Source organism: Ambystoma mexicanum, chromosome 3p (genome assembly GCF_040938575.1).
Source record: "Ambystoma mexicanum isolate Mex_15411 chromosome 3p, UKY_AmexF1_1, whole genome shotgun sequence".
Taxonomy (NCBI): domain Eukaryota; kingdom Metazoa; phylum Chordata; class Amphibia; order Caudata; family Ambystomatidae; genus Ambystoma; species Ambystoma mexicanum.
In genome coordinates, this window is record NC_090925.1 from 787,392,740 (window position 1) to 787,419,459 (window position 26,720).

At 46.5% G+C, this 26,720-nt stretch overlaps 2 protein-coding genes across 5 annotated transcripts in view; one reads left to right on the forward strand and one right to left on the reverse strand.

Moving 5' to 3' along the window:
- The window catches only part of PHGDH (phosphoglycerate dehydrogenase), a 172,420-nt gene that overhangs the window by 61,000 nt on the left and 84,700 nt on the right, over nucleotides 1-26,720 (forward strand). Inside the window, exon 3 of the mRNA XM_069651768.1 lies at nucleotides 18,653-18,718. Within this exon, the coding sequence (XP_069507869.1) occupies nucleotides 18,653-18,718 (66 nt within the window). The remainder of the gene's footprint in view (nucleotides 1-18,652; nucleotides 18,719-26,720) is intronic.
- LOC138580879 (protein timeless homolog) lies at nucleotides 535-11,986 on the reverse strand. Of its 4 annotated transcripts, none has more exons than XR_011304361.1 (4): nucleotides 11,848-11,869; nucleotides 6,955-7,125; nucleotides 5,952-6,100; nucleotides 535-5,568 (listed from the first exon to the last, which is right to left on the reverse strand). XR_011304361.1 is itself a non-coding variant. In XM_069651769.1 (4 exons), the coding sequence occupies exons 1-3, from the start codon at nucleotides 11,982-11,984 to the stop codon at nucleotides 5,954-5,956; spliced, it is 366 nt and encodes a 121-aa protein (XP_069507870.1). In that variant the 5' UTR covers nucleotides 11,985-11,986; the 3' UTR covers nucleotides 535-5,568; nucleotides 5,952-5,953. The 4 variants fall into 4 exon arrangements, 2 of the variants coding, with proteins under 2 accessions (XP_069507870.1, XP_069507871.1); XR_011304360.1 differs by lacking the exon at nucleotides 11,848-11,869 and adding an exon at nucleotides 9,908-10,050; XM_069651769.1 differs by lacking the exon at nucleotides 11,848-11,869 and adding an exon at nucleotides 11,937-11,986.

Below are 26,720 nucleotides of genomic sequence, written 5' to 3' on the forward strand. Positions count from 1 at the left end.
CACCTAACTTGCATCGAGGGAAGATGGTGGGGACTTGCAGATGGGGAGTTTCTGTGATTTGGGAACATATGGAAGCAAAGAGTCTTCTTTAATTGCTCATTGGCCGGATGAACCCCAGCCAACCTAGAGTTTACAATACTACACACGTGTTCTGAGCATGGCACGAACCATGGGTCCAGGCTCTTGACAACATCCACCCTCTCTTGTGCTTTCGGTTTACTAGTCATTATGCATATTTATCCTGTTCTGTTCTAGTTTTGTGAAAATGTTTTTGGAGCCTGTAATGATGACCCTGCCGCAGCCAATAAGACTACACATCGACACTTGCCATCAACACGTGTGATAGTAAACTCAGGGCAGTGTGGTCCTCGTGGAAGATATGGATTGAGAACAGATGGTGTTTGGAGTAGCATAACTTGTAGAGAAATCATTTTAGAATTTGCATTGAATTTTTTTATTTGTAATTGTGGCCGTGAAAGGTCCACTTATTATTTTCCATATTGAATTTTCTAACAAACATTCGGTATCCCAGAATTTGTTTAGAAAATGATTTATTTTTGCAATAAATGAAATCTGAAGCACTGAATACCAGCCATACCCACTCGCTCACTTGCCCAGCTGCCATTCCCCACATTGTCCCTGGAGGATAGCTCAGCACGTGTTCGTCTTGGAAGCAAGACGACACGAAGCACCATAGGTTCGATCCCCAGGTCCGTGCTTGGAAACCTCTGGGTATTTAAGCGCGTTATAAATACACAACTAAGATTAAAAAAAAACCAATTACACAACCAAAAAAACAAAAAATTCCTGTAACAGTGCCTCGATGCCCGTGCTTCTGAGTGCTTTCAAAATGCAAATTAAATAAATGGATAAATACTAATATTCCCACTTGGCCACTAGATTGCCTATTCACTTTGAGCACACGGTAGGTTCCGTGGATGGATGGATGGATTGATTGATTTGGTTGGGGGAGGTTGGAGGACTTCCTCTGTTTCAATCGTGCATACTCATTACAGTGTGAGCGTGGGGGAGGGGCGAGGAGGGTGCTCCTTACCAATGGTGACGTAAAGAAGCCCAAGCGCTCACTGTAGAACATCAGATCAGCAGGTAGGGGGCGGGTGGTCAGTCCAGGCCCTGAGATGGGTGAGGGAGAATACTTTGGGGGTCCTACATTTTAACACTTCAATGGGACTCCACCATCGTTTGTTGGAAGCCTTCTTTTAAATCTCCTAAGAGTCTGCTGTGCCATTCGCATAGGTGCGAGGCGAGCTTTTGGTTTCCATTCCACCTCCCTGCGGTGCATACCTGGGTATCTGGGGATAAACCCACAAGTGGCTTCTTTGAGGGGGGGGGTCCCCCCTCTCCCCCTCTCCCCATCTTTCTTCTGGGTTCTCTTGATTCTCGTTCCCCTCTCTTGGGGTATCTTCTCTCATGCCCCTTCAGTCAGGGTATCTTCACTCTTAGATTAGCTTCACTCAGAGTTAAGGAGTTGAGTAAGGAGTTGAGTCTCTTGCGTGACTCCTTCAGACTGGGCTCACCTCTTGCCCTCTAGGAATAGTCTGGCTTCCTTCTTCACTGGGGAACTTTAGGTTGCCTACCCCCCCACCCCCAGGCTAGCACGGCTGCCTTACTTCCAGCTCCTCTGGCCTCCTGGATCTGAGGGTTGTGGGCCCCTTCTCACCCTCTGGGTTCAGCTGGGCTCTCTCAGGTTTCGCTCTTCAGCATAGCAGGGCAGCTACCAGGCACAAGGCAGCCGTCCTTTCCCCTGCTTGATGCTTTTTCTCCACCTTAACCAGCGATGCAAGGAACCAGTCCCCAGCGGAGACGACTTGCAGATGAACTGGCTTTCCTTTTTATTCAGTCCTTTCTCCCCTAGCCGACTACCGATAGGCGGAACTGTCCGGCTTCACCATTGGTTGAAGTAGCGTTTGCATCATATCCTCCCAGGATAGGCCGCCCCCCTATCCGTCAATTCAAATAACAGTTGGATCAATTAGGAGTTCCAGTTAGCTCTCCTATATAAGATCTCTGCTCCAGTTTATCTGGTTTGCTCCTCCTCGGTCGATGGTAGGTATGCCTCTGTGTTCCCCTTGCTTCATGAAAGGAGGTTTTAGTTTACTTTGCCCATGCCTTTTGTGGTGTTGTTGATGTTCTTTCAGTAATTTAGACTCAGTTTACCCACTGTCCTTCATGGGGAATTGAACACGGGTCTTCTACATGGAAGGTAACCATTCTACCAATGCACGGTTTTATCTGTACTGCTCATGAAGGCTGAAGCCTTTTTCTTGCAGTTAAGTGTTTTTACTCACTCCATGCTGGCAGCGCTACTTGCTGCATGTTGCCAGCTTGACCAGGGTTCCTCTGCCCTTCGCTGCCACAGGGATTCAGCAATATGTTTTGTGTGAGTCGAGTAAAAGCCCCGATTCACCACAAGACCCTTGGGGTCTTTTTTTTTTTTTTTTGGATTGAGCACTGTCTTCTGAGATCTCAAACATTACGTTGGATCAATATTCAATTGTGGCTGCTTCAGCAGATTAGGCCACTATTGTCCTGTTACTCCAGAGAGGCTAGGCAATTGCGGGCGTTGTATTGGACTATTGCAACTTGCGCCATCAGGGTTTTGCCAAAATGTGTCTATTTCGCCCATTCTTACAGTACTTCTCTGGCGCGCTATTGAAGCCAGATATTCTTTTACGTTACTGACCATTGAGCACAAAGTAAAACATGGAGATGAGGCGCGCACTCTGGTTCCCAGTCAGATTTACCTGCTAAAGCATCAGTTAGTCTCCTCCTCCAAACGTTTTCTTGACTCTATCAATCATCAGGGAGGCTGTTTTCCTTTTCCTTTTCAGGTGTGTCTGGTTAATTCTCATTAAAGTCTCTAAGGGTTCTGGTACATGTAGTTGCACACTTTTTTCAATGCAGGTGACTAGGAACCAACTCTCCTCCAAGCACAAACACTGTTTCGGAAAAGCTCCTCTCTGCTTAAAGGAACACGTAAATGGCATAGCTCCTGCCTCCCGCTTAGACTTTGTTGCAAGTACACCATGACCATGTCACACTCCCGCCGACCGAAAGCTTGGACAGGTCGGGGGCAGCATGTGCTGCCAGGGCCTGGCGCACTCTGCCAGCAGATCTAGGAAGTATCGCTCATCTCGCCTTCTGAAAATTGATCAAAACCTTTCGTTTTTAAATTAATTATTTGATCCTTTTTCACCTGTTGCCTAGCCTATCCCTTTAAAAAAAAAAAAAAAAAAAAAAAAAAGTTTATACTGCTCGTTCTCTTGTCCGCAATGAAAATGAAATTGAGAGCCAGGTTTCGGTGAACCGGACCAATTTTTAAAAGGGAGCAGCGAGGCTCCCAAAAAAAAAGGCAAGAAGACGACAGCCTGAGAAACCTAAAGTGTTTCCATGTAAAACATCTCCACTGGAAGCGTTAAAACGGGGGAGGGCAGGGGTGGGGCATGAGACAAGAGGAAGCCACGACCAAGAAACACACAAGGCAACATTCCAGGAAACGACAACTCTGAGCCACAGGAGACCAGCATACGAGCTATCTGATTTTTAAGAAACTATAAGAACGACGTTTGTAAATTAAAAATAAAATGCATATATGCAAGATTTTATCTTGGCCTGTACTTACAGAGGTGGGTCCTACAAACAGAATGTTACTTCGAATGCCGAATGGGACGCAACCTGAGGAGAGTGATCCTTCAGGTGCAGAGATAGTCAACTTGTCAGTGTGTCGCAGGTGAGCGCCAGCGCTGCTGACTCTGCGGTGCGGTCAGTCTTCGCAGAGGCAATGCGCTGCGTCTGCAAGATTCACCTGGGAACTAGGTCAAAGGCCGGGGAGGGGCAGGCACGCACCATTTCACCTAGAAGAAATCCACTGGCCTCTACATGTAGGCCCCAGGAAGATTACGCATGCTATAAAGCAGTAGGAATGCAAGGAAGCAGTTGCCTTGCCAAGGCTGGGGAGAAGGGAATGCTGTAGCAGTCGCATGATAATGAGATGGTCAAAAGGCCACAGATTCCCGGTTACATGAAAACAAATGGCTGCCATGTAAAAAAAAAAATTATATTTTATGGCAGGGCATAGATTCACCAAATGCACGGGCTTCCAAATGTGACATCACACATCCAATGGCATTACATGAAGTGACCTCATATGACCTTTCACCTTGATGCCACCACCTAGGTTGACCAGACATCCCGGTTTTTCCAGGACAGTCCCTCACCCTACGTTCCGGGGCCCCGAGAATTTTTACAATTTTCTAAACCCCATCCCGGGATTGGCAGGGTGGGTGGCTACGGTCCGGGTTTCGCCAGACCAATTTCGAAATCATGCCCAGCGCGACTCTTGAATGGTTTTCATGCCCCCATTTCCTCCTCCCTCCCCCTCACCGGTCGCTCTCCTCCAATGAGAGGAGTGTGCCTGTGAGCAGCCCACCCCCCCCCCCCCTCACCCTCCCAACAGGCCAACGACTAAGAAGTAGGACTACGTTCGTATTTCTGTTTACTTTAGTCCTACTTCTGTGTCTATGCCCTGCCCGTTAAAAAAAAATATCTGGTCACCCTACCACCAAAATAAGTATAACATCCCAAGTCAAAAAGGAAGATCATCCTGGAATCATTCTGGAGTCATCCGATGACTCCATTCTAGAGTCATCCATGGATAGTTCAGGAAGATCATCCGAAGTATTCCAACAGGCCAAAATATGTAATGAGATGATGACTCTAGAGTTATCACAGAAACTACTACAGGATGAGTTTGGATTACTTCCAGTGATGATCTTGGATTACTCCAGGATGACTCCATGACAACTTCAGGATGAGTGGGGATTACTCCTGGATGACACTGGATGACTCTAGGATGACTCCATGACAACTTCAGGATGAGTTGGGATTACTCCAGGATGACTTCCGATTACTCTAGGATGACTCCATGACAACTTCAGGATGGGTGGGGATTACTCCACGATGATTTTGGATTACTCTAGGATGACTCCATGACAACTTCAGGATGGGTGGGGATTACTTCAGGATGGTTGCATGAGAACTTTAGGATGGGTTTTGAATTGTGAATGATTCTTGCAGACCACTCCATGATGAGTTTAAAAGATTTCAAGATGCTTACAAAACATTTAGGAAAAGGGGTTTGATTACCCAAGGATGTATTCCTTTTGAGTAAGATTGGTGGCATTACTTTAGAATGACTCGTTAGACTTATGGATAGTTTACTGGAAATAAATCTAATGAATTTTGCAGCTGTCACTGTCCATCTTTGCTAGAGCACCCAAATGTTGTTAACCAAGTTCACCGATTTAGTGCACAAAACTACAACCGCCCCCTCCCATGTCACGAACCAACCTGTAAACTCCCTAATTTCAATTAGAATAAATCAGTTTGCAAAAATACAAACGAATAATCATTGATCCTGCATTTCGAAAGGCGGTGTCTTCTTTAGGCCTCTTCTGGCATTGCAGATTTTGGTGGCAAGCTTCCTTCTCATCACCTGGCCGTCCATAGTAGGCCAACTGTTAGCCTTGCAGACAGATCTCAAAAATTCTACAAAAACAAGAAAGGATATATGAATATAAATGGACATCAGAAGAGGCATTGTTAAATTACTTATTGTAGAATAAATACAGGATTAACAAATGTTAAAATGTCAACCTACAAATGTGTCACTACATTTAAATGCATTTGTACACAACGGTTGAAACAGGCTTAAAAGAGATTTGAACTGAAAATGAATCATGGTTTTCTATGGCTGCATTCAGAAGATTTATGGTCTTTAATGGTCAAAGGGGTTAATATGTCTTTGAGGAGATGTTGAGCCAGGCACTGAGTCGGTGGGGATGGGAGACAGGACAATCATGCAGAAACAAGATTGACAGATTCATTGTGTAGATACAACAGTTTGACTTTTAAATTAGAAACTATCACACAGTTAGAAATAGGATGGATGATCCAGTGTCCATTCCCAACGACTTCTCCACTGATTCTGGTAATGAATCGGTCCTGGTAAGCGCCGCCAGTGATGCCTGCAAATGATGTATTGCCAACTGATTGTGTCTTTGCGTGGCTTGTAACTGTTCTACAATTTAAAAAAAAACAAAAAACAAAAGTTAAAGGCACCTACTTTCTGGCCATCAGACTAACTAACAGCGTAGACAAGAACAATAAGGCAAATTGCGCAGGATATCACACTGCGGTAACAGTGGGAGAAGACAATTACAACTTGGTCCACTGCCCCTACCAGTGAGCAATGGTGTCAGGTGGAGATCCAGCCCAGGGAGTAACAGGGAAGGAGAACCTGAGAACCAGCCAGGAAGTCGGATGGGCGCCCTGACCCTGCCCAGAGAGTCAGTTGAGGGCTATCGGGTGTCACTGAAACTATTGGAATAGAGTACAGCTAGGGGGGAATGTCATAAAAGGAGGGACACAAAGCATGCAGATGTTTGGATATTTGCCCACTTATTGACTGGCCATGGCCATGCTAATCCCCATAGCCATTTACACCCAGATCCTGCGCTTGCCCCAAAATACCTTCTCATGGGAACTCTTTGAGCTCGCATTAATCAAGCCATCCCAACAAACGGTGCCTTTTTTTTCAAAAGCAGTCTTCTGAGCGTTAATAACTTAATTGGAGTAGTAAACCCACTACTGGTGTAATAGAAATGTCTTAACCAGGTCTGCCTTCAGCCACTCGATTTAGAACTGGTGAAGCAAACTTGCTGCTTCAGCTAGTTCACACTGAGACAAGTTGTGAGGTGAATAGCCAGTGCTGTGACCAGTGTAGTGCGGAACAGAGCTCCAACACTGGGCTCTTCGCTTATGTCTTGCTAGTCTCATTTGGCAAGAGTGAACCCCCATGTGTCAGTGCGCTCTCACCGTTCCTGCCCTTGCCATTACGCTCACAGTACTCCAATCCCAACAGGCCCAACTCACCTTCACAATATATATGAGATGATTGTAGCAGTTTTCCAGGAGGTTGAAGAAAAGTTTCTTGAGAAAGAGCCGGACGTTCAGTGCAGAGTGCCTTTCTCTCGTCGTCGCCTTGGCCTCTTGCTTTTTCTTTGGGGCCCTTTGAACATCCATCTCATGGCTGTAGTTCTTAAACTGAATGACCCAGATTCAGAAAAACAGTAATCTTCAGTTTTGAAAACAGTGATCAGACATTCTAATCCCTCGAGACCAAAGTAAAACTTCCGCTTTTCGGTGCCTTCCTGTTAAGGACAGACAGCCCTGAGGAATGAGCAATCCCCCGAAAAAGCCACTAGGACAATCTTCTTGTGCTCGTAACACCATTAAAAGAGATTTCCTTTGCCAAGAAAATGTTTTTAATCAGTGTATATGTGTATTTTAGCACCATGCGGCCCCCCCCTTTGTGTGGTGAATGAGTAACTGTATTAAAATATTTAAGTGCTGCACTCATTCCCAGCAACAATAAAAGCATTCAAGCCTGTGTGTGTACTACATATTGGCTTGTTTATTTGAGTGGTTTTACTCCAGACTAGTTGACCTAAGATGGAAGTTCAAATTGAAATATAAAGACACTGAAACTGTGCACCATCTCTCCCAACATACTCCCCATCTCCCTTCACCCCCAAATGGCCTCTCCTCCTGCCCCACCAGCTGCTTCCCCGTCAACTACTCCCATCCACTCTTTGCCCCTTAACTGTGAAATGCCCCACCTCATTCATCCCCTACCTGCTCCCTCTCCCCCAAGTGCATCCTTTTCCATCACTACACTCGGCCCCAAGGATGCCCCCCATCACCACATTCAGCCCCAAGGATGCCCCCTAAAAACACTTGGTCCCAAGGACGCCCCCCATCACTACACTTGGCCCCAAGGACGCCCCCATCACTACACTCGGCCCCAAGGATGCCCCCCCATCACCACATTCAGCCCCAAGGATGCCCCCTCACAACACTTGGCCCCAAGGACGCCCCCCATCACTACACTCGGCCCCAAGGATGCCCCCCATCACCACATTCAGCCCCAAGGATGCCCCCTCACAACACTTGGCCCCAAGGACACCCCCCCCATCACTACACTTGGCCCCAAGGACACCCCCCCCCCATCACTACACTTGGCCCCAAGGACACTCCCCCCCATCACTACACTTGGCCCCAAGGACACTCCCCCCCATCACTACACTTGGCCCCAAGGACACCCCCCCATTACTACACTTGGCCCCAAGGATGCCCCCTATCACAACACTCAGCCCCAAGGACGCCCCCCCCCATCACTACACTCAGCCCCAAGGACGCCCCCCCCCATCACTACACTCAGCCCCAAGGATATTTCCCTATCATCACCACTTAGCCCCCAGGGACACCACTGCCATCACTTGAAAATGAGTGTGCACTGTGGTACATAGGATAAGAGTAAAAAGGGTTTGATAGACGGCATAGCCGCCTGTGGGGTGAAGAGAGGTGCCTCAAGAGGCAAATGTTGCTTTATAGCTACTTGTACTGTTCAAACATTGATGGGTGTACATTGAATGCCTCATCAGCCTTTGCACAAAATGCCACTTACTACTAAAAAAGGGAAATGGATATTTGGTCAGTGATGTATACAACCCAACACTCCAGTTGCGTATCGATAACTGTTTTATAAGTTTTCTTTAAATGGCCTGCTAGTGCAACAGTGAGTTACAACTGTGACCCTTTCAGATGCAATTCCATTCTCTTTTGTGCTAAAATGTTAAAAGCCAGGTAGGCGCAGTTCAGCATTAGTCCATTTGCTTGGCTGGTAAGAGTGATAAGAGTGAGAATACCAAGTTATTAGTTTGGGCTTCTCTGTTGGCACGTGAATAGCATTGTTCCAGGGTCTGCCATAATGGTGCCCAGCGATAAAACTGCAACAGCTGGAAAATAATGTGAGTACCTGAGCATGTACATTGCAGTTGCTGGCAAATCTCGAATGCACATGCATGAGCCAAAACATTTAGCTTTGTCAATGCTTTTAACAGGACTTAGCTAAAAGAACAGATGAGCAAACACATGCACAGCTTATAAATCGAACGGGAGAAGGCACACTTAGTTAAGGCATTTTTATTACTTTATGAGCTCATTTATAGTGGCAGATCAACCAGTATAAAGAAATAAAAACACCCACATGCTGTGGGTCCCTCCACACGTGTCCTACTTACTATGTACTCCACTGCAATAACTTCAGTTTAGCCAAAAATAAAAAAGCACTGCATGTGTACACAAAAGTGCTGCACACTGAGAACTGTGAAACCAGCACGGACTGATGGAACATTTTGAAATAATATGCGGCCGTTTAAAATGAATATTGTCCAGATCGAAACAATAGTGGAAGCCGAGTGGAAGATTACCATTTGCACACAGCAATAGGACTTCAAACACGGCCACACCATCCTAGCCGCAAAAGTAATTACAGTGGAAGTAAGTGGCTCGCTGAGGCGATCACAGCCATATACATAGAATGGAAACGAGAAATTGACTAGGCAGAAATAATAATTGCTCACTAAACCAGGCACGCTTTCATTTCACATACACGCCTGTGCAGATGCTGTCTTTGCCGCGTGGACACTTCCAACAACAAAGGCAGCACGACCTGCCTCCTAAATCAACATTCTTGAATGTCCGGGTATTTCAATCCTCCCTCACGCTCCGTTCCTGGGCTATATCAGTTCGCCAGGCCTCAGAACAGGCCCGTGAGAGCCTTCCTTCTCTACCTGCCTGACTGAGCTACTCAGCTGGCTTGGATGCCTTTTCCCGCATCTCCCCTCCATGTTTGTGGCGTGATCCACCATTGCGTCCCGACTCCCGAGAGACCACGAGATCCGACCCAGTCCCCAGCGTAGGTTGCAAAACCCTCACGCTGACATAAACAAGGGTGCCCTCAAACGTGTGCACTCCCACCTACCTTTTGTGCTATTTATCCACTTTTATTTTGGTTCCCAGCACGAGCACGACCACCATTCTTCCGCCGCCATTGCTGCTTACAGCAGCTGTGCCCCCAGGTCCGAGAAAATAAAAAAAGCTGCACGCCCCTCCAAGACAAGCCCAAAACAAGCCTACTCCCAACAAAATAAGCAGATAGAAAGAGCGCCCACTTAAAATGCCATGGTTAGGTCTCAAAAGTAACACATTTAACAGAATAGCATAACTATACATAGAACACAGTGTTTTAAAATAAAAATATTTTACTCTAATCTGCTGCTCACCCAGCATATATAACCACACTCTCCAAAGAGACACTTTTTTTAAAAAAAAAACACCCTTTGTTTTAAGCAGCACAGTTAAATGAAATTCTCTTTATTAACTAGCTGCACGCATGGACGTCATTTAGGGGTTGCAACTGCGACCCCTGAGGTCTCTCTTGCTACCCCTGTAGTCTCCCTTGGTACCCCTAAAAAATAAAAATCGATTTTTTTTTGTTGATTTTTTTAAACAGACTCATGGGCTGTGGCCAGCAGCAGGTGGCTCTGTTTCTGGAGTGGCTGGTTTTCCGATAGCTATAACTGGTAAAATAGCTCTGTGGGTTGAGTGCTAGCTGCTGCAAAGTGTGTGCGATCTGCAGGTTCGACTCCCAGCAAGGTCAACGCAGCCTTTCATCCTGCTGAGGTTGATAAATGAGTACCAACACAGGTTGGGTGATATTGTACGTATATTTGTTCTATATGAAGCACTTAAACATAAGTGCTATATAATAACACATCTTTATCGTTTGGCCTTGGGCATCTCCTTGCAATTACAGTGATTTGTTAATATGTGCCTATATACACTGATATTAACGATACATATGGTGATCCATTCTTGTATGAAATGTATATCACTTTACAGTGATAGCGTAACCCATAATTTTCATAGTGTACTTAGAAACAATGCTATGTGATGCCACTTCCTGTTTTATCGAGTGGTGAAAGGTCATGTTCCATCGCTTCCTGTGATGTCACTTCTGGGTGGGGTCCAATTATATCACTTCCTGTGATGTCATCAGATGTTAAGGGTCATGTGATGTCCTACCCCAGGCATTTTGGTGAAATGACGTCCCTGGCTGCACACCTCTATCAAACAATGACTAAAAGTAGGTGATATTATTATCACTGAATACATTTTGTTGTGTGTCTTGAAAGCACATTTACAAACCCAATGGAGATTAAGCTCATATTACTTTGCCTTTGGGTACTTGCAGCTTTCCAGTTAAAACGGGGAGTCTCTGCCACCCTGCATGCGCTGCGCTGGGTTAGCCCATGGACACAGAAGGCGATATTTAAACACCTGTTCAGAAGTAACTTAGGGTCGACTGTGCGATCTGCAACACTATGACGAAAACCTTTAGAGCGATCCTAGACAATGGGGATTCCGGGATGTGAACTATAGCACTAGCTCCATCATTCTGAGCTAGGACTGTAACCTGACTCGGGGCAGGCAGACCCACAGGATTACTGGGAGAATTCCCTGCCCTTTCTTCCATTTATCACTCCAGCATGCTGTGAGGAACCGTAGCCTCCACCCCAACATGCTTGTGAGATCAAAGGAACCACCTTCTAGGCCGAGGTTCATTCGTATTAAGGAATGAAAATGACAATGAATCATAAAAGCAAAAAGAATACGCGTCCGGTGTATGCAGGAAGGAATTGATAGCTGGCCCAGAAGCACATCGTATTCCACAATTGCTTTGCATGCAGCATACAGAAACCGATTACACCCGCAGCCCGCGACGAACAGTTACATCGCATACACTGAGGAGCACTTAATATTAGTCACACTTGCACACGGGGGCTGCGTGGATGATGGCGGCCATCGCTCGAAATGATCAAAAACACTTCTGTTTGTGGGGAGAGGGGGTGTAATGCTTACCAGACAAACACGAAACAGGCACAACGAGATGTTGCTGCAAAATTCCAAAATAGAAAGAACAAATCAAGCGCACCAGCAGCTAAATATACCTGCCGCTGCACGGCATGGAGTCCTTCTTCCTCCATGATTGTCTTCATCAGCTTCGTCATCACGTAGGCATCCTATGTGAAAAATCGCCCCTACGTCATGACGCCTTAAAGGCATTTCAGAAAGTGTTGGCAAACTTTTAAACAAACACACAATGCTCTCGGGTCTCATATGGACTTTATTTATGTGCTATTACCAATGAAAGCAACATAAGGCCTTCTTTTAGCAGAAGCTCAGTTTCAGTGTCCAGGCAGCATATCAGGTGAGTGCATCGATCCAGCTCTGTGAATTCTATATGCATTTTGTGCGCCATTGAAAAACTCTCTATGCATGCAGCAACTTGACCAGCATGGCAGCTGCGTTTGATTTGTTTGGGGGGCTTTCATGTGTGTGCAATGTTTTTTTATGCTGGGTCTCAAGCTTTCCCTTATTGCCACATTGGGCATTTTGAGGGTGCTCGGGCCTTCTTGGATGGCAAAGGTTTCTCTCCCATGGAGTGCATGCTTATGTTTAGGCCTCATGGCTTCCATTTTCACCCAACATAGTCTCAAGCTTTACCCTTGCCACATTGGGGATTTTGAGGGTGCTGGGTGCCTGCTTTTGACTGGATGGCAAAGGATTCTCACCCAGGAGGTGCATGATATGTTTAGGCCTCATGACTTCCATTTGGGATGGGTTCTATAGTTTGTCTGGCCATTCACAACTTGTTTAACCCCTTCTTCCATTAAGTGCTGCTAGTATTTTTACGGTGCGTTTCCCTTACTTGTTCCCTAGGGCCAAATATGTGTTGGGGACATTTGTGACCAGTCACTTTTTACTGCAAGAAAACTATTTCTGTGCCATGTATGCTTTTTAAGTGTGATTCCTGGTCAATGGTTTAGCACTTTTACATTGGGTGTTGCAGTTTAAATGACAATCAGTATTAGTCTGCAAATCATCCAAAAACTCGGTGATGCTCTGAAGTAATCAGTAAGCCGTCCCCAAATCATCAAGACATGTTTCATGGCGATGCTCTTCAAGTAATCGGTAGGTCATCCCAGAATCATTCCCAAATCATCAGGGACAAACATGTTTTGGCTCTTCAAGTAATCAGCAGGTCATCCCAGAATCATCTGGGGCAAACCTGTTGATGCTCCTGAAGTAATCGGCAGGTCATCCCAGAATCATCTGGGGCAAACCTGTTGATGCTCCTGAAGTAATCGGCAGGTCATCCCAGAATCATCCCAAATCATCATGGTGATGCTCTTGAAGTAATCGGCAAGTCATCCTAAAGTCATCAGGAACAAAGAGTTTTCTAAAATAGGGATGATGCTGGAATCATCCGCAAGTCATCTAAGCTCATCCCCAAATCATCACCCACCATTCTGAGACATTTGCTGATGACTTTAACAGCCTGATGACTTCTGATGATGTGGAAATGACTTCTAATGTAGTTCGATGATCATCGGATGACTCCAGGATGGTCTCTTAAGTCATCCTTTTAGACCTGGGATAGATGCTATAGTAAACACACTACTTTAGTTACCGAGAATATATTAACTAGGGGGGGGGGCTGCCTTGTTATGCCACGAGTGCAGTTCTGATATGCCCATACCTCTCAACCATTTGTGTTGTAAAGGCGGGTGAAAACACCCGATTTTATTTTTGGCGGGTGAGAGGCCCATTGAAATGAATGGGCGTGCAAGAGGCTTGGCGGGTGAGTCAGCTGTTTACAAGGCGGGTGACACCCGCCAAAAGCGTGTGAGTTGAGAGCTATGTATGCCAGAGGCGCACTGATCATAGTCGGTCAAAGGCACGGCTTCCATATCACTATATTCTGTAGTGGCCGGTTTCCGCCAATGGATGCCGGTTACAGCCTCACACGCCAGGTGTTGTCGGCGTATATGCATCATCTAATCTTGCACGCTCAGGGGCTGCAAACATGTGCACCCTATAGGCTCAGTTTCTGCCATAAAATGTTATGCACAGCCAGCTTCTGACCGGTACGGCCTCCCATGCAGGTGTGTACAGCTTAAGTACTCATGAGGGCTGCAGCGATGTACAAGCGGCATAATGAAAGTGCAGCCTCCTATGCCCATGTGCTGCTGTGCCATGCTGAATGCAACCTTGTATGGCAAGGTAATGCTCCCTCATTCCAGGTGTAGCCTCACTCCCAGTACAGCCATCATATGCCGCTACATACAACCTAACACACCCATGTACTGCTGTCATAGGTAATACCCTCACATGTCCAGGACAGTCGCATGCTAGGTGGTGACTCAACTGAAGCAGTGTTAGAAGTATACCAACAAAAAGTAGTGGAACTGTGGCCCAGGCGGAGGGCATAGCAGGCAGGAAGGGAGCACCATGCGACACGTTTGTAAAGGTTGCAGCCATGCTGACTGACAGCCAATCGAGTTGACATCTGTCAGTTTACCTGTAACTGCCATCGGGTGGCAAAGTGGAGAAGTCTGCTTTAACTTCACAAAGAACAGTTCCGGAATGGTGAAATTGGTTGCAAAAAGTAGTGGGAACGCCGCTCCCGACCGTTTCCGCTCACTTCGACCACTGATCTGAAGATGTCCTGACCTCCTCTCATATCCAAGCGCCCTGTCATATGCCCAGATTCAGCCCTGTGCCCCCCCCCCACCCCCGCTCCCTGCCTTCTTATCGTAAGTGGTCGGGACATAACATCATGGGGGCCTTGGAGGGCATCACAGCCAGGCTGTTTTGGCTGATATTGGGTCACTCTTCTGGAAAATACACACGTGCTACTAAATCAATAAGTAAGAGTTGGCACCAGGCGGTCCTGTGTCAGGTCGGATATTTCGTCCAGTTCATGTCCTTTTTTAACAAAAACATTTTTGCACTCTGGTATTAAAAAAAAAAAGACGATATCACAATATTAATGCGTGCGTATAAGTGCTACACTGCAAAGAAACACCAAACGACTGTGAACTCTTCAAAACTGGATAGAAGTATTGAGATGTTTGTGTTAACAGTGCTGCCCTTTATTTGGACTATTGTGTTTAATGGAGCTGAAAATCTCCAATTCCTCCGTCCCCAGAATTTTGAAAAGGAAAAAGCGAAACTTTAATCCCAAAATGTTCTGTTTTTTCGATATTGTGAAAATGTGACGGTGTGTTTTGCACATCACGACAATTCTGAGTAAAGCAATAGGATTATTGTCTAACATATTGGTATTTCATACAAGGCACACACCGTTGCCTTCTGATATAACTTTGACATCCATGAAAAGCTCTCTCACGTTGCAGCGAGCATCTAAAGTTACAATTAAATGCTGCCCATTGCTGGTTTGTTGGACAGCATTTATTTGTGATTGCGAACACTGCTTATCCTACACGCATGGTAAGCAGTGTTCACAATGAAAATTAAACGCTGTCCAACATGCAAGCTTGTCTGGGAGCATTTTTGAAAAGTAAGCATGCCAGACAGCGTTTACTCACTTTGTACGGTGAAGTGCAAAATTGTAGGGCAAACCCTGGCGTACGCTTGTCTGCATGCCCCCTTTTGTCCTGCACTTTTGCACTCTGCCGTGCAAATGAGGAAAATGTGGTGACTGGGAGCCGCCTACGTGTATGTCAACACGTAGAACATGTGCTTCGAGTATATTTGGCCGTTTTGGGACAGAAATATGCTCACAAGGACATAACTGGGACAGATTTGATAAGTGGGAGGCCAAGCCAGCACTAAGGGGTTGTACGGTGCAGGTGGGCAAGCAGCTGTAAAAACTGGGCCTGGGAGGTGGGGGCGGGGTTTGTCCATTCACAGCCTAATGCTTTCGTGGGTAGGTGAACGCTGTCTGGTTGTGGTGCCTGTCATGCTGCCAGAGCAGGGGCTCAGAAGCAGCCACACCACAGAACTGCAACTGGCTGCTTCGGAAGTCTGATCCAGATAGAGCAAGCTCATTAGCCACGAGTCCCCACCCTCCTGAGAGGGCTTATTATAGTTTTTGGCACTTTAAATAATGGTATCAAACATTACCTTTGGAAAGCTAGTTCTAAGCAGGACTGTGACAGTGCACATGGGGAAATCTAGCACAGTACCGCTATAAGCCTCAAAGTTCAGACAATACTATGTGGGAATTTGAGTTAAAGACCCGAAGCATGACCAATGGAAGGACCAAGACTTGTGGTGTGAGGGCAATTGGGGGTGATGCTGATCGAAGGGATACAAGAGGCTGGTCCTGGATCAATCCTCTGGGAAGGTTTAGTCATGATGTCTGAACGAACTGAAAAAAAGCATGTCGCGTCCCCGGAATTGACAAAGCCAGAGCTGTGTTTTTGCATATGGAAGAGAAATGTGACCGGTCTGACCGTCCTTCTGGGATCTCAGTATTATGTTCTTTGTAGAGTGCGGCTTTCGCCTTTTGATCACTTCAGTGCACAGACGGCCCCTTAGATTGTGGCTTTACCGGCCAGTTCCAGTTATGTTAGCATCTATACTAAACCATATGTATTGTGGTGGGTCGGAAGGAGATGGACACAATGTGGACATTTTGAGGTTTTTTAAAAATGTAATTAATAAAGAAAAACTTCTCGCCCTATCCCTATAGGGGAATTCACTATCTAACTAAATGAACTAAAGGTGCTAATTTGTCGTCATGAAGTCAAAAACCAAAATGTCCTCAGTCTAAATCTACCTGACCCTACTGCTAATCAATATTAACTAAGCTGAGACAAATATTGTCTCTTTATTGCCTTCCATTTGCCTTTTATCTTGAGGGGTGTTCTTTCGGGGTTTTCTTATTCAGTACAACTCTTCAATGTACAAATATCTCTGTTTGGAAAAACAACAGTTTTATGGTGCTCTCTTCTAATAAGGTTTTGTTACTCGCTTGTGTAGCTCTTCCCAACTGCTGGTGGATCTTGCCTTCCAGGTCATATGACCCTGATCTTGGTTCTCCTTGATACAGTCTCTCTAACATCCTCCTTTCGCTTTATGTTGTTCACTTGTTTGATCAGTTTTGTGAGTTCCCCAGCTGTGGGGTCTCCTTAATGAACTGTTTTTCCTCGTTGTTTGTCTCACAACACGTTTTATAGCTTCTTGTTAAGTGCTCTACCCACTCTTCGGCATCTCTCTTGAAATATCCCCTGGTATTCTTTCACGTCCCCCAGGATCTTTGCCTCCACTTTCTTAATGCTTCAGTTATTCTTATTGTTTAGGTTTCCAAACAGGTCCTTAGTTATCACGTCGTTCTGGTTCTCTTCCGTTACTGCATTTTTGGCCATTACAGTCTCTGTTCTTTATTACAGACTCTCCTGGTGGCCTCCCGCTCCTCCAGTGAACAATGCAAAGTGTTTTGAAATGGATCCTTTACGTGACTAGTAGCCAGGGTAGAGGCCTACCTGTGGGTGTGTCTGTGCTTCCCGAGGGATCTTTGAGAAGTGGTTTAACAAAGGCAATTTCGAAACTCCAAGGCACTGTTCCTGTTTACAGCGAATGGTTCACCAGGTTGAAAAAGTATTTTGCAAGTCTGTCTTTGCTGAGGATGTTCTTGTAGATGTCTGGTGGGCAAGGGTTTACTGGCGAGCTGGCTTTGTTGCTTTCTTTCACTTGTTTAGTGAAATCTGCTGTTCATGTCAGTGCTAATTAATTCAGGATTGTGGTTGCACCTGGGGGTGGTTTGTGGTTGATATTGTCCTTGGGTATAGTGTTCATGACTATTTTCGGTATGCTATGCTGCATTACATTGTGTCTGAGAACGCAGACCTGTATACTATACTATGCTCTGCTGAGGTCCACAGATCAAAGCGAGCGCTCGCCTGCATCATCCAGCCCCACAGCCGTTTCTCCTTGCTACTGATGCTGCACTTCATGATGCCACACGCTTTGGCCACCCTGCTTTGTTCTTGGCCAATTGGCCCCTCTCTGGCCTCCTATTGGAACCATAGGAATATCACCAACGTTTCCATGCATGCAACAGAATGTTGTATTGGGGCATAACGAGAGGGAAGGATGGACAATGACTCATTAGAGGGCTGACATGGTCCTTTAACAGCGTCTGCCTCTTTGTCAGTGGAAGTCCTTGGGCCTCATTACGAGTCACCCGGTCTGGAAATAACGGTGGCGGTAAATCCGCCGCCACCGTTGTTTCCGGACCGGGTGATCTCGAGTTCTGCAGGCAGACATGGAAACACCGGCACCATCACGAGATGGTGCTGGTGTTTCCACTTCCCCATTCCCATTGAGTCTTATGGGACTCAATGGGATTGGGGATTTACCGAATTCCACCTCCGGAATTCCAAGGTCACCGGGGTCATAATATCCTGATAATTCCGGGAATCACGGAGACGGAATGGTAATAAGAGTCCGGCGGTAACCTGCCGGAATTTCAGGCACGGTTCCCGCCGGACTTGTAATGATGCCCATTGACACATGTTGAGTGGCGCCCACATCAACAGACTTTCTCTGCGGCCTGCTAGGATATTACGTGCGATTGGACGGTCAAGTAGACCAGAGGCTTGAGTCCACCGTATCCTGATGCCAATGGGCCAGTGCGGCCTTGTATGTACCGATGCTTGGCTCACCTCAGCCATCCTTCTGAGGAGTAAGTAATCCAGTCAAACCAGAATGCTTTGCAAGTGGTCTTCTGCCAGGATTCTCACAATGCTGCCAGCGTCGTCGGCCCACACTGAGGAATCTATTCTGTCTGTAACCAGTAGCAACAGGTTCTTTCATGTTAGGTGTGCTGACTTTCTCCTTTGTCTTTCCTCAGCACGCCATCTGGAAACAGCATCAGCGCGGCCGAGCTGACCTGCGGCATGATCCTCTGCCTGTCTAGGTCTGTATCTTTAGCTGCCTCTGCATGCAACCTGAGAGTCCACGCAGCGCCTGCTTGTCTGTACCATGGGTGTAAGCAGTCACTGCCCATTGCAGTGTCACCTGCATTTCTCCTTGATGTGCGTGAACAGCGATTACCTTGATGTGTGATCAGTCGGCATACAAATGTGTGCTGGATGTTATTGCCATGATGTATACCAGAAGTCATTGCCTGCTCTATGCACTTCGGAAAGGTTCTATCATACATATGAATTGGCTTATTACAATGGGCTAAATTCACCATTGATTTTGAGTTTTTGAGCTTTTCTTTGCCCTTTTCATTTTTGGCTATTAGGTGGCACTATAGCACCACCTGTTAGCTGAAACTATTGCATTGGAGTACATCTAGGCTGGAGATGGGGTGTGAGGAGGGACACACAGCTTGTGGGTGTTTGGTCATTTAGCCACCCATTGGCTGTCCACGTCCCCTTTAATCCCTATGGCAATTCCCACCCACTACCTGCCCTTCCCAAAGAAGCTCCTTCTGGATCATGCCCAACACCCCCCCCCCACCACAACAACACCGCTCTCTCCATGTTGCACCCCTATCTTCCTTGTTTCCTCCAACCCCAACGTACACACATTCCCTTTGCCAACTTTATTTTTCTCAATGGTAGGGTGAAAATAGTCGGATTCTCAATAGAATATTTAATGAATTAGTGACAATACGTGCTGTAGAAGTACTAGTAGTGTGGCAGTTGGAGCTTGGGGTATGCCCAGGTAGAGATTATGCCCCAACAGGGAGTCTTAACATCCCAAAGGCAATCCTTTAGCTCTTGACTGCTGCTGTGCACATGAAACGGCAATCACCAAGCAGAGCAGATTTCAGCCTTGATCTCGGCCTCGCTACTTACAGGCACTCCCAGGCAGATCCAGAATTAGTACAGGGTGTGGTATTGCTATTGAAAACTCATGGCACTGACGAAAACGGCAGCCGTAGGGCTGTAGGAACCCCAGCACCTCTCCGAAAACCAATTGAGGGATTGCTTCTCTATTTAATAATAATAATAATAATAATAATAAAGTCTTGCATGAATGATGTTGAAAGGTATGTCCGAAAACCTTGATCGTAAAAATACAGAATGTGAACATCTTGAAGGCCAAAAGGTCGATGGCTACAAATTCTATTACATTGGCTGTTTAATAAAATCGAAAATGTAAAAGGGAATTTTATAAAAATTTAAATCTAAACAAATGGAATTGCTTTTGAAGGCCATGCTGGTTGTAAACGCTGCCCTGCTTGCCCCTACCCTTTCTGTACGTTTCTAAACCAGCTTCATCAAGGTGTGGAGTGGAAGTGGTGGGGTGTGAGACTTCTCACCACCTTATACCAATCCCCTCACCCTATCATGATCCCTACTCAACAATACTGTAACTGGTTTCCTCACCACTCCAATTCATAGAGTCTCTTAGTGTTTGTTTTGAAATTCAACTTTTTAAAATTCTACACGTCCAATTCGAGGTGATGTTTTCCTGATTTCTTGGTTCTTTGTCCAACTTTTGGCACATTGTCACTGGATTCTAAATTTTAAGTAGGCCCCTTTTATGCAGCAGGTACCCTACCCTGTGTGTACGTCCACCTGTCATATAGGACAAGCCGGGGCGCACGTGTTTCGTTCGTCCACCAATGTAGACCTTTACCCCATAGGGCGAGAACATGTGAATTGCTTTCCTTCTGAGAAATCCTGGCGTCGTGTCACAAGACCTACCATCTCATTGTGTTCCCTTGTGTCAACACAGGAGTGCTCGCTTTTAGACGAGACAACGTATGTCCGTACCCTTGTGCCATTTCCGAATTGGTGCAATTACAAACTTGCAGCACACAGTAAACCTGATTGAACAGAAGAGCAAACAGAGCAAACCTCGAGTTTACAGTTCCTCCAGAAAGTGGCTGACGTATTGTGTTTCTTAATACAATCTAGCGAGTCGCTTTCTGAACTGTTTTTTAACCACAACCGTTGCCATAGTCTCATCATGTCTCCCCAGCCCGAGTCCCTCAGGCCCGAACACAGACTATCAAATGTCCTCGTTTACGTGCTATCCAGAAAAGAATGTCTAACATTGTGCACCAGTGTTTGGCATAGGTCTGTTCTCCTTCCTTACCCCGTCTATTGGTGTTTTTGTGTGCCGAGCCCTAAGAATCCCACATCATCCGCGGCCCCTCTCCCTCTGCCACAGGCACTAGGACCAAAGTTGAAAGCCTAGCCGAGTATGGCACATCTGGACTCAACATCCCTGTATTACAGCTGGGATGCTTCATCAGATAATCTGATGAAGGGACATAACCTTTCTGTCTTGGCTTCCAATTTCCCCCCAAAGAGGGTTGGTACCTTGTGATCGACTGTGCGTAGGATAGTCGCTATCCTTCGCGTCCTTGCTAAGGATAGTTGGCTTACTCCCTGCTCTCAGGCTGGAACTGCTTTCTCTGACCAGAAAGCAAGAGGGCCACCTGCTGCAGACATGTGATGCTACATCAGCATTTCCTCCAGATATCCCTTGCCTTTGATTTCACTGTCACATGTCAGGGAGGTTCTAGTAAAGAGTTTTGGGGCAGGCTGAGGTCTTCTTACTACAGCATTCCTTTCATGGGTCCTATTTGGTTGATTTTCTGGTTTTCTCTTTGCGGTTTCAACCCATTGACCCTTCACTCCTCACCTGCCCCCTCTACACCCCTTTTTTTATATTTTTGGGGCAAAATGTTCTCCCATGAAAATAATGTTGTGGTAATATGAGCTAGCACCTTTTGGCACTGTTTGGTGATTTTTCCCAGTTCCCCCGCACCATAGTGCTGTACAATTGTAGGGGAGGCACCATTGTCTGCCTTTCTATTCTCCGCGAGCCTGGCCCCTGTGGGTCTAAACTGGACTAGTTTCGGTCCATCCTGGTTGCTCAGTTACGATGTTTCCTCTTATTCGTCATCATCACCCGTCTTTGCCATCACTCTGCTTGGGTCAGGGTCTGAGCAATGACTCCCGTCACTTTGAGGGGTCGCCTAGGGTCTATTTGCGGTTGGATCTGCATGCACTGCCTGAAAACGAACCCTGAGAGAAGTGTTTTAACTGTGGGTAATGCTGCAGAGCAGTGGAAAATATACTATTGATTGTCGGGGCTTCCTCTCAACACTGGGCTCGCTGTTTCCTGCCTTGCAGATTAGATCCCCTTACAAGATCTGATTGATTTCAAATAAAGCTTTCGAGCCCAATTCTCAGTGTCCTGCCATCTGACACGTCTGTCTTGGCTGCCGCTGTGTCGTCAGTTCGCGACACCTGCAATCTCCTGCCTGTAAGTAGAGTTGAGACCAACCACCATAGACTGGCCTCAGAACCATCTCAAGCTTGCCGCTCTTCACTAGCTACCTGTCCCAGACCAATTGATGTTTGAAACTCGGTTTGTCATCTGTTCGATTAGTGGGAAACTTTGCGTAGCCCTATTTCTCAGTGCTCATTAAATCCCAGACTGTTGGCTACCCCTTCATTTTGCGGGCAAGTATACACAAGGGTAAATTGTTCGTGTTTTTTCCCCAATGCCATGAAATTCACTTCTCCCCATTATCAGACTAAATACTGATCACGCATCTTTCAATCCTGCTCTAAACCCTTGGCTGGTCAGTGAATTGCAACAGTACTGTGACCGGATCCAAGATTGCTCTTGGTGTTCTACTTCCCCTTCTCGTTTTCTATGTGTCATGTGAAGGGTGTCACAGATGGCTCCCAGAGACCGTTCAAGGGTTTTTGTTGAATGGTTTCTCAGGGCTCTAGGGCCTGCACTCTTGCCCTCTCTCGTCTAGAAAACACCAATCCTCCCTAGCCCACGAGTCCATATTCCCCATGTTGGTGTAGGAGCTCCTAATGGCAATGGCCTTCTATGTCTATCGTCCCTTCGGGACTTTAGAGACTGACCCTACACTATCAAAAAGGTTTGTTAATCAAAAGGGATAGTGGGATATGTGTGTGTGTGTGTGTGTGTGTATATCTATCTATCTGTCTCTGTCTGTCTCTCGCTCTCTCTCTCTCTCCCACTCTGACTCGCCCCCTGACTACTCTCCTCCTTCCAACTTCACCCACCTTGATTCATTCTGCATCTTCCTCCTCTGTCCCTTTGAATTATCTCATTCCTTCTAAACCTTGTCTCTACCTGTTGATGTTACTTTTCCCTCTGCCACGCTACTACTCCCTCCGCCACACTCCTATTACAACTACAGCCCACCTACTTCTCAAACGCCCCACTTACATTTTCACATTCATTTCACCTTCACACCCTACCTCCCTCTACTGGTTTTACTCGCTAGCCTTTCAGACCCACTTGTGTCACAGTACCACTTTCACTCGCAAACCAATACCTTGCCTGCCCCTAAAATCTCCTCCACACTCCACTCCACCCTCCGAACGCCTGCTGGTCTCTTGGTCTGCCCCCGCCTCCTCATCTGGCCTCACTCGAACAACCCTCAACTTCCTGTTTCCTTGGGTATTTCTTGTCTCCTCCATATCCTCTGACAGCTTGTCTGGCCCTGGACAATCTGTCCCTGTCTTCCCCGCCCATGAAGTGTTGAATCTAAATAAATCTTTAAATAGTGGACAAAACTCAGCCCCTTTTCTATGCTCTGGGCTGCCACAATGTAGCAATGGTGCCCCGCGTTGCACAGGGCCTAGGTTTGTGGTAGGTGGCCTTGCTGTGGGTTACCTTAGTATGAGTATAATCCTAGTGGGTGTGTTAGACCCTTGCAGTGACACTAAAGTTTCTGCTCGAGGAGCGTTGCACAGTTTGTCAAGCTGCAGCGTAGGGTCGCTGCCACGTCTTCGGTAGTCTCCCTCTCATACTCGTTTGGAAGCTCCGGTGTCACAAAGCACTTGGCGTGGGATACTGGTGGGTTGAGCTCTCCCAGTTGACTTCTACGTGTGGATGCAGCGTTGACTCTGGACCTGGAACAAATGCTCACCAGGTTCTCTCTTTGTATCACGAGGAATGAAATATGCAAATGGTTACTGCCCATATAGAAATGTTCACTTGTGGCGGGGACAGGAACTGGGACACTCAACTGCCACCATCCTTCACTGGGGTAGGGCTGGCTCTGGCTTCCACCCTTGCATCGCTCTGCTAGTGGAGGGGAGTGTTGGGAGTGGAATGGGAAGCGGGCGAGAAGGTTTCCCATGACTGTTGCCTAGAGAGCTTTGCCCAGTCTTGGGATTTTCATCAGATTTGTGTGGCCAGCTATCGCTGTTGAAGATGAAACCGCTTGTTCTGTGCTTTGTACAAGGCATTGGAGTTCTTAATTTTGGATGCGAATGTGGCCTTTGATGTGAGCTGGCCGTAGGGTTAAGTTGAATTCCTTCATTATTTGAACATTCAAACCTCATTCATCAGCAACTCAGTCCGGTGACCACGGTTTGTTCTCAATATACCTAATGCCCCACTCTTGCCACAGATGAACGCTCTCCTTTAATTCACTAATTGCACCCTAGCCCCATGTGCATTGAGTAACCAGAACAGATGAAATAAATCAAGACAACATGTAGATCTCCTCTGCATCCAGAGAAATTAGGAGAAACCTAGGGCCTTGTGTGTTGTGTAATTCCCATTGGCTGAGGGTAGTGCGATTCCCATTGGCTGAGGGTAGTGCGATTCCCATTGGCTCCTTGGAGAGGCCTCTGTAGCTCCTCCTGGAGATTCTTGTGTTATTGACAGATAAGAGGAAATGTTACATGTTTTCCTTCCACTGTATTTTGGAGGTAGTTTTGTGAGGGTTTTTGTTTTTTTTTTTAAAGAAAAATATTTGGCCCACATTTTCTGCCTCTCGGTAAGTGGAAGCACATGGACAGGTCAGTTCTAATCTCCAGAGACACTTCTGCTGTTGGCATAGCTGGGTTCTGTCATACACAAAAAATGAGTCGCTTGTTTCCAGCGAGTCGGCTGAAGGAGCTAGCCTCTTCCCAGGCCTCTACCTGACCATAAAGCACATTCCCACAATGTATACTCGATCAGTGCCCTCCACCCAGGGTTGGCTGCAAGCACCTATCCCTTCCCAATATTGTTCCTAGCGGTGCACTCCGGGATGGCCACGCCTACGTGTTTATTTGAAATTGAAGGGGAGTTTCATATCTCCAACAATAGCGTCGTTGTCAAAGATTGATAGGCCCAGCAACCTTGCGTATGCCATTACTCGGTGACCCTGTGGGTACTTATCATACCGTAGGCCTGGAGATCCTCTGTGCAGCTGTAGAAGTGTGCCTCCACACCTCCTTGCCATAATTCACCGGCACACACTGTGGCATTGAAAACTTGATGGGATGCCTTTGTCATTTCAGCCCCATGACCACATTCAAACCGAAGCGCACACCTACCTGGTCACTTAGTTGTAATTGCTTATTTGTACAGCGCTTATACACAAGTGAAGTGCTTCAATGCACTTCAAGGCGGGAAGGGAGCGAGGGGATACAGTAGTCGTTCTTAGACCTTGAAGTTTCCGAATGATCTAACATAAAGTAACTGGTATACTAGGCCAGACTACATTTCTCCTAGTGCAAGTGCATGAAGTGTTTCAGGTGCAACCAAATTAGGGAGGGGGGAGACAAAGGGGGGGGTGGGGGAACAGAACTTACTAGCCTAGTAAATTCAGGTCATGCAATTGTACAGACGGAAGTGCAGGGGAGAGGGTGGGGTCTCTAATTATTATTATTATTATTATTATTATTATTATTATTAAGTGCGCCCAGTCCAGCAGGGCCCTGGGTTAAGCACAAGCAGATACTCTCCTGGAATGCTAGCGCCATAAACTGTGTTGCAGGTTCTTGTTTAGGTTGTCTCTTCGACCCTGTGTTCAGGGGACACACCCACAACTACACAACACAAGTTTTTCTCCGTTGTCAGTGCTGCCGGTGCTTCCATGGCAACCCTGCCTACTGTGTCCGATGCGCCCTACAGGTGATACCTGCCGGACGCGTCTTCCCCAGCAGGCAGTCTGGCCTAAGTTGTAGTCTGCCCGGCTGGAAAGGGTGCTGGTACATTTCTACCGGCACCTTTATTACCGGACCGGCAGACTCGTAATGAGGCCCCTTGTGTCCTAACTTTCTATTTTTGGAAAAGTCGCAAAATCGTCCATCTCCTGGATCGCCTATACTGATATCACAAGCCGGACCCCGGCATGTGCAGTGCGAATGGGTTGGGTGGTCAAATTTCATTATCGCCGGTACATCCCAGACTGGCATGCCGACCTCGGGCCAAACTTTGAGCCCACCCACTGTTGTGGGGCTGGAGCCAACCCCGAACCTACAAACGCACTTCTTTCACAATACATATTCTAAAAATCCAGAAACATCCTTGTTTTGATTGTCTGAAAGTTGCCTATTGAACAATGCTGGCTCAGTGACCTCATGAAAGTGTGTAACTGTTGCTGCAGTGTTACAAATGAGCCCATAGTGGTCTGTTAGTACACTGCAGATGCATTTAGTCCGGTTCCCGTCATTTTTGACGGATTGTGAGAAAAAAAATGTCCTCGACTTACAATGTTTTGGGAAACATTATTTGGTTTTATTTCTTCCAAAATAGGCCGCTCATCCTTTTTCTGAGTCCTTCCCCCTGACCCGAACTGTAAATGGCTGCTGAACTAATTTGTAAAAAGAGCTGTCATCCTGGCTGGGTCCACGTTTATGTTCAGTAACGGAACGCAGTTTAGTCCACAGCGAGCTTGCTCTTCTCAGTAAGTGATATTGCAGAGTGGGAACCGTGTGTGTTAGCACAGCAGGTTCACAATAGGTTGATATTTGGTCAAAAAGCACACAACCATGTGTCCTCATTTCTTTGCAACCTCTAAATATGACACTGCATGGTAACCGCATCCCATGTCCCCCTCCTGTTTTGTCCAAAACGGCACTGGCACGTTCCAATGTGCGTCGTAAAATACAGCACCAAGCTCAGCTGCATGTCCCCTCTCCTTCTCTCCATAGGAACTAGGATGCTCTTTTTAGCCA

Excerpts from the sequence above, each read along its gene's own strand:
- LOC138580879 (XM_069651769.1), bottom strand. The coding sequence starts at position 11,984 with ATGAAGACAATCATGGAGGAAGAAGGACTCCATGCCGTGCAGCGGCAG. Across the intron at positions 7,126-11,936 it reads TCCATGCCGTGCAGCGGCAG|TTTAAGAACTACAGCCATGA; the intron begins GTATATTTAGCT and ends TGGGTCATTCAG. Across the intron at positions 6,101-6,954 it reads ATCTCATATATATTGTGAAG|AACAGTTACAAGCCACGCAA; the intron begins GTGAGTTGGGCC and ends TTTAAATTGTAG.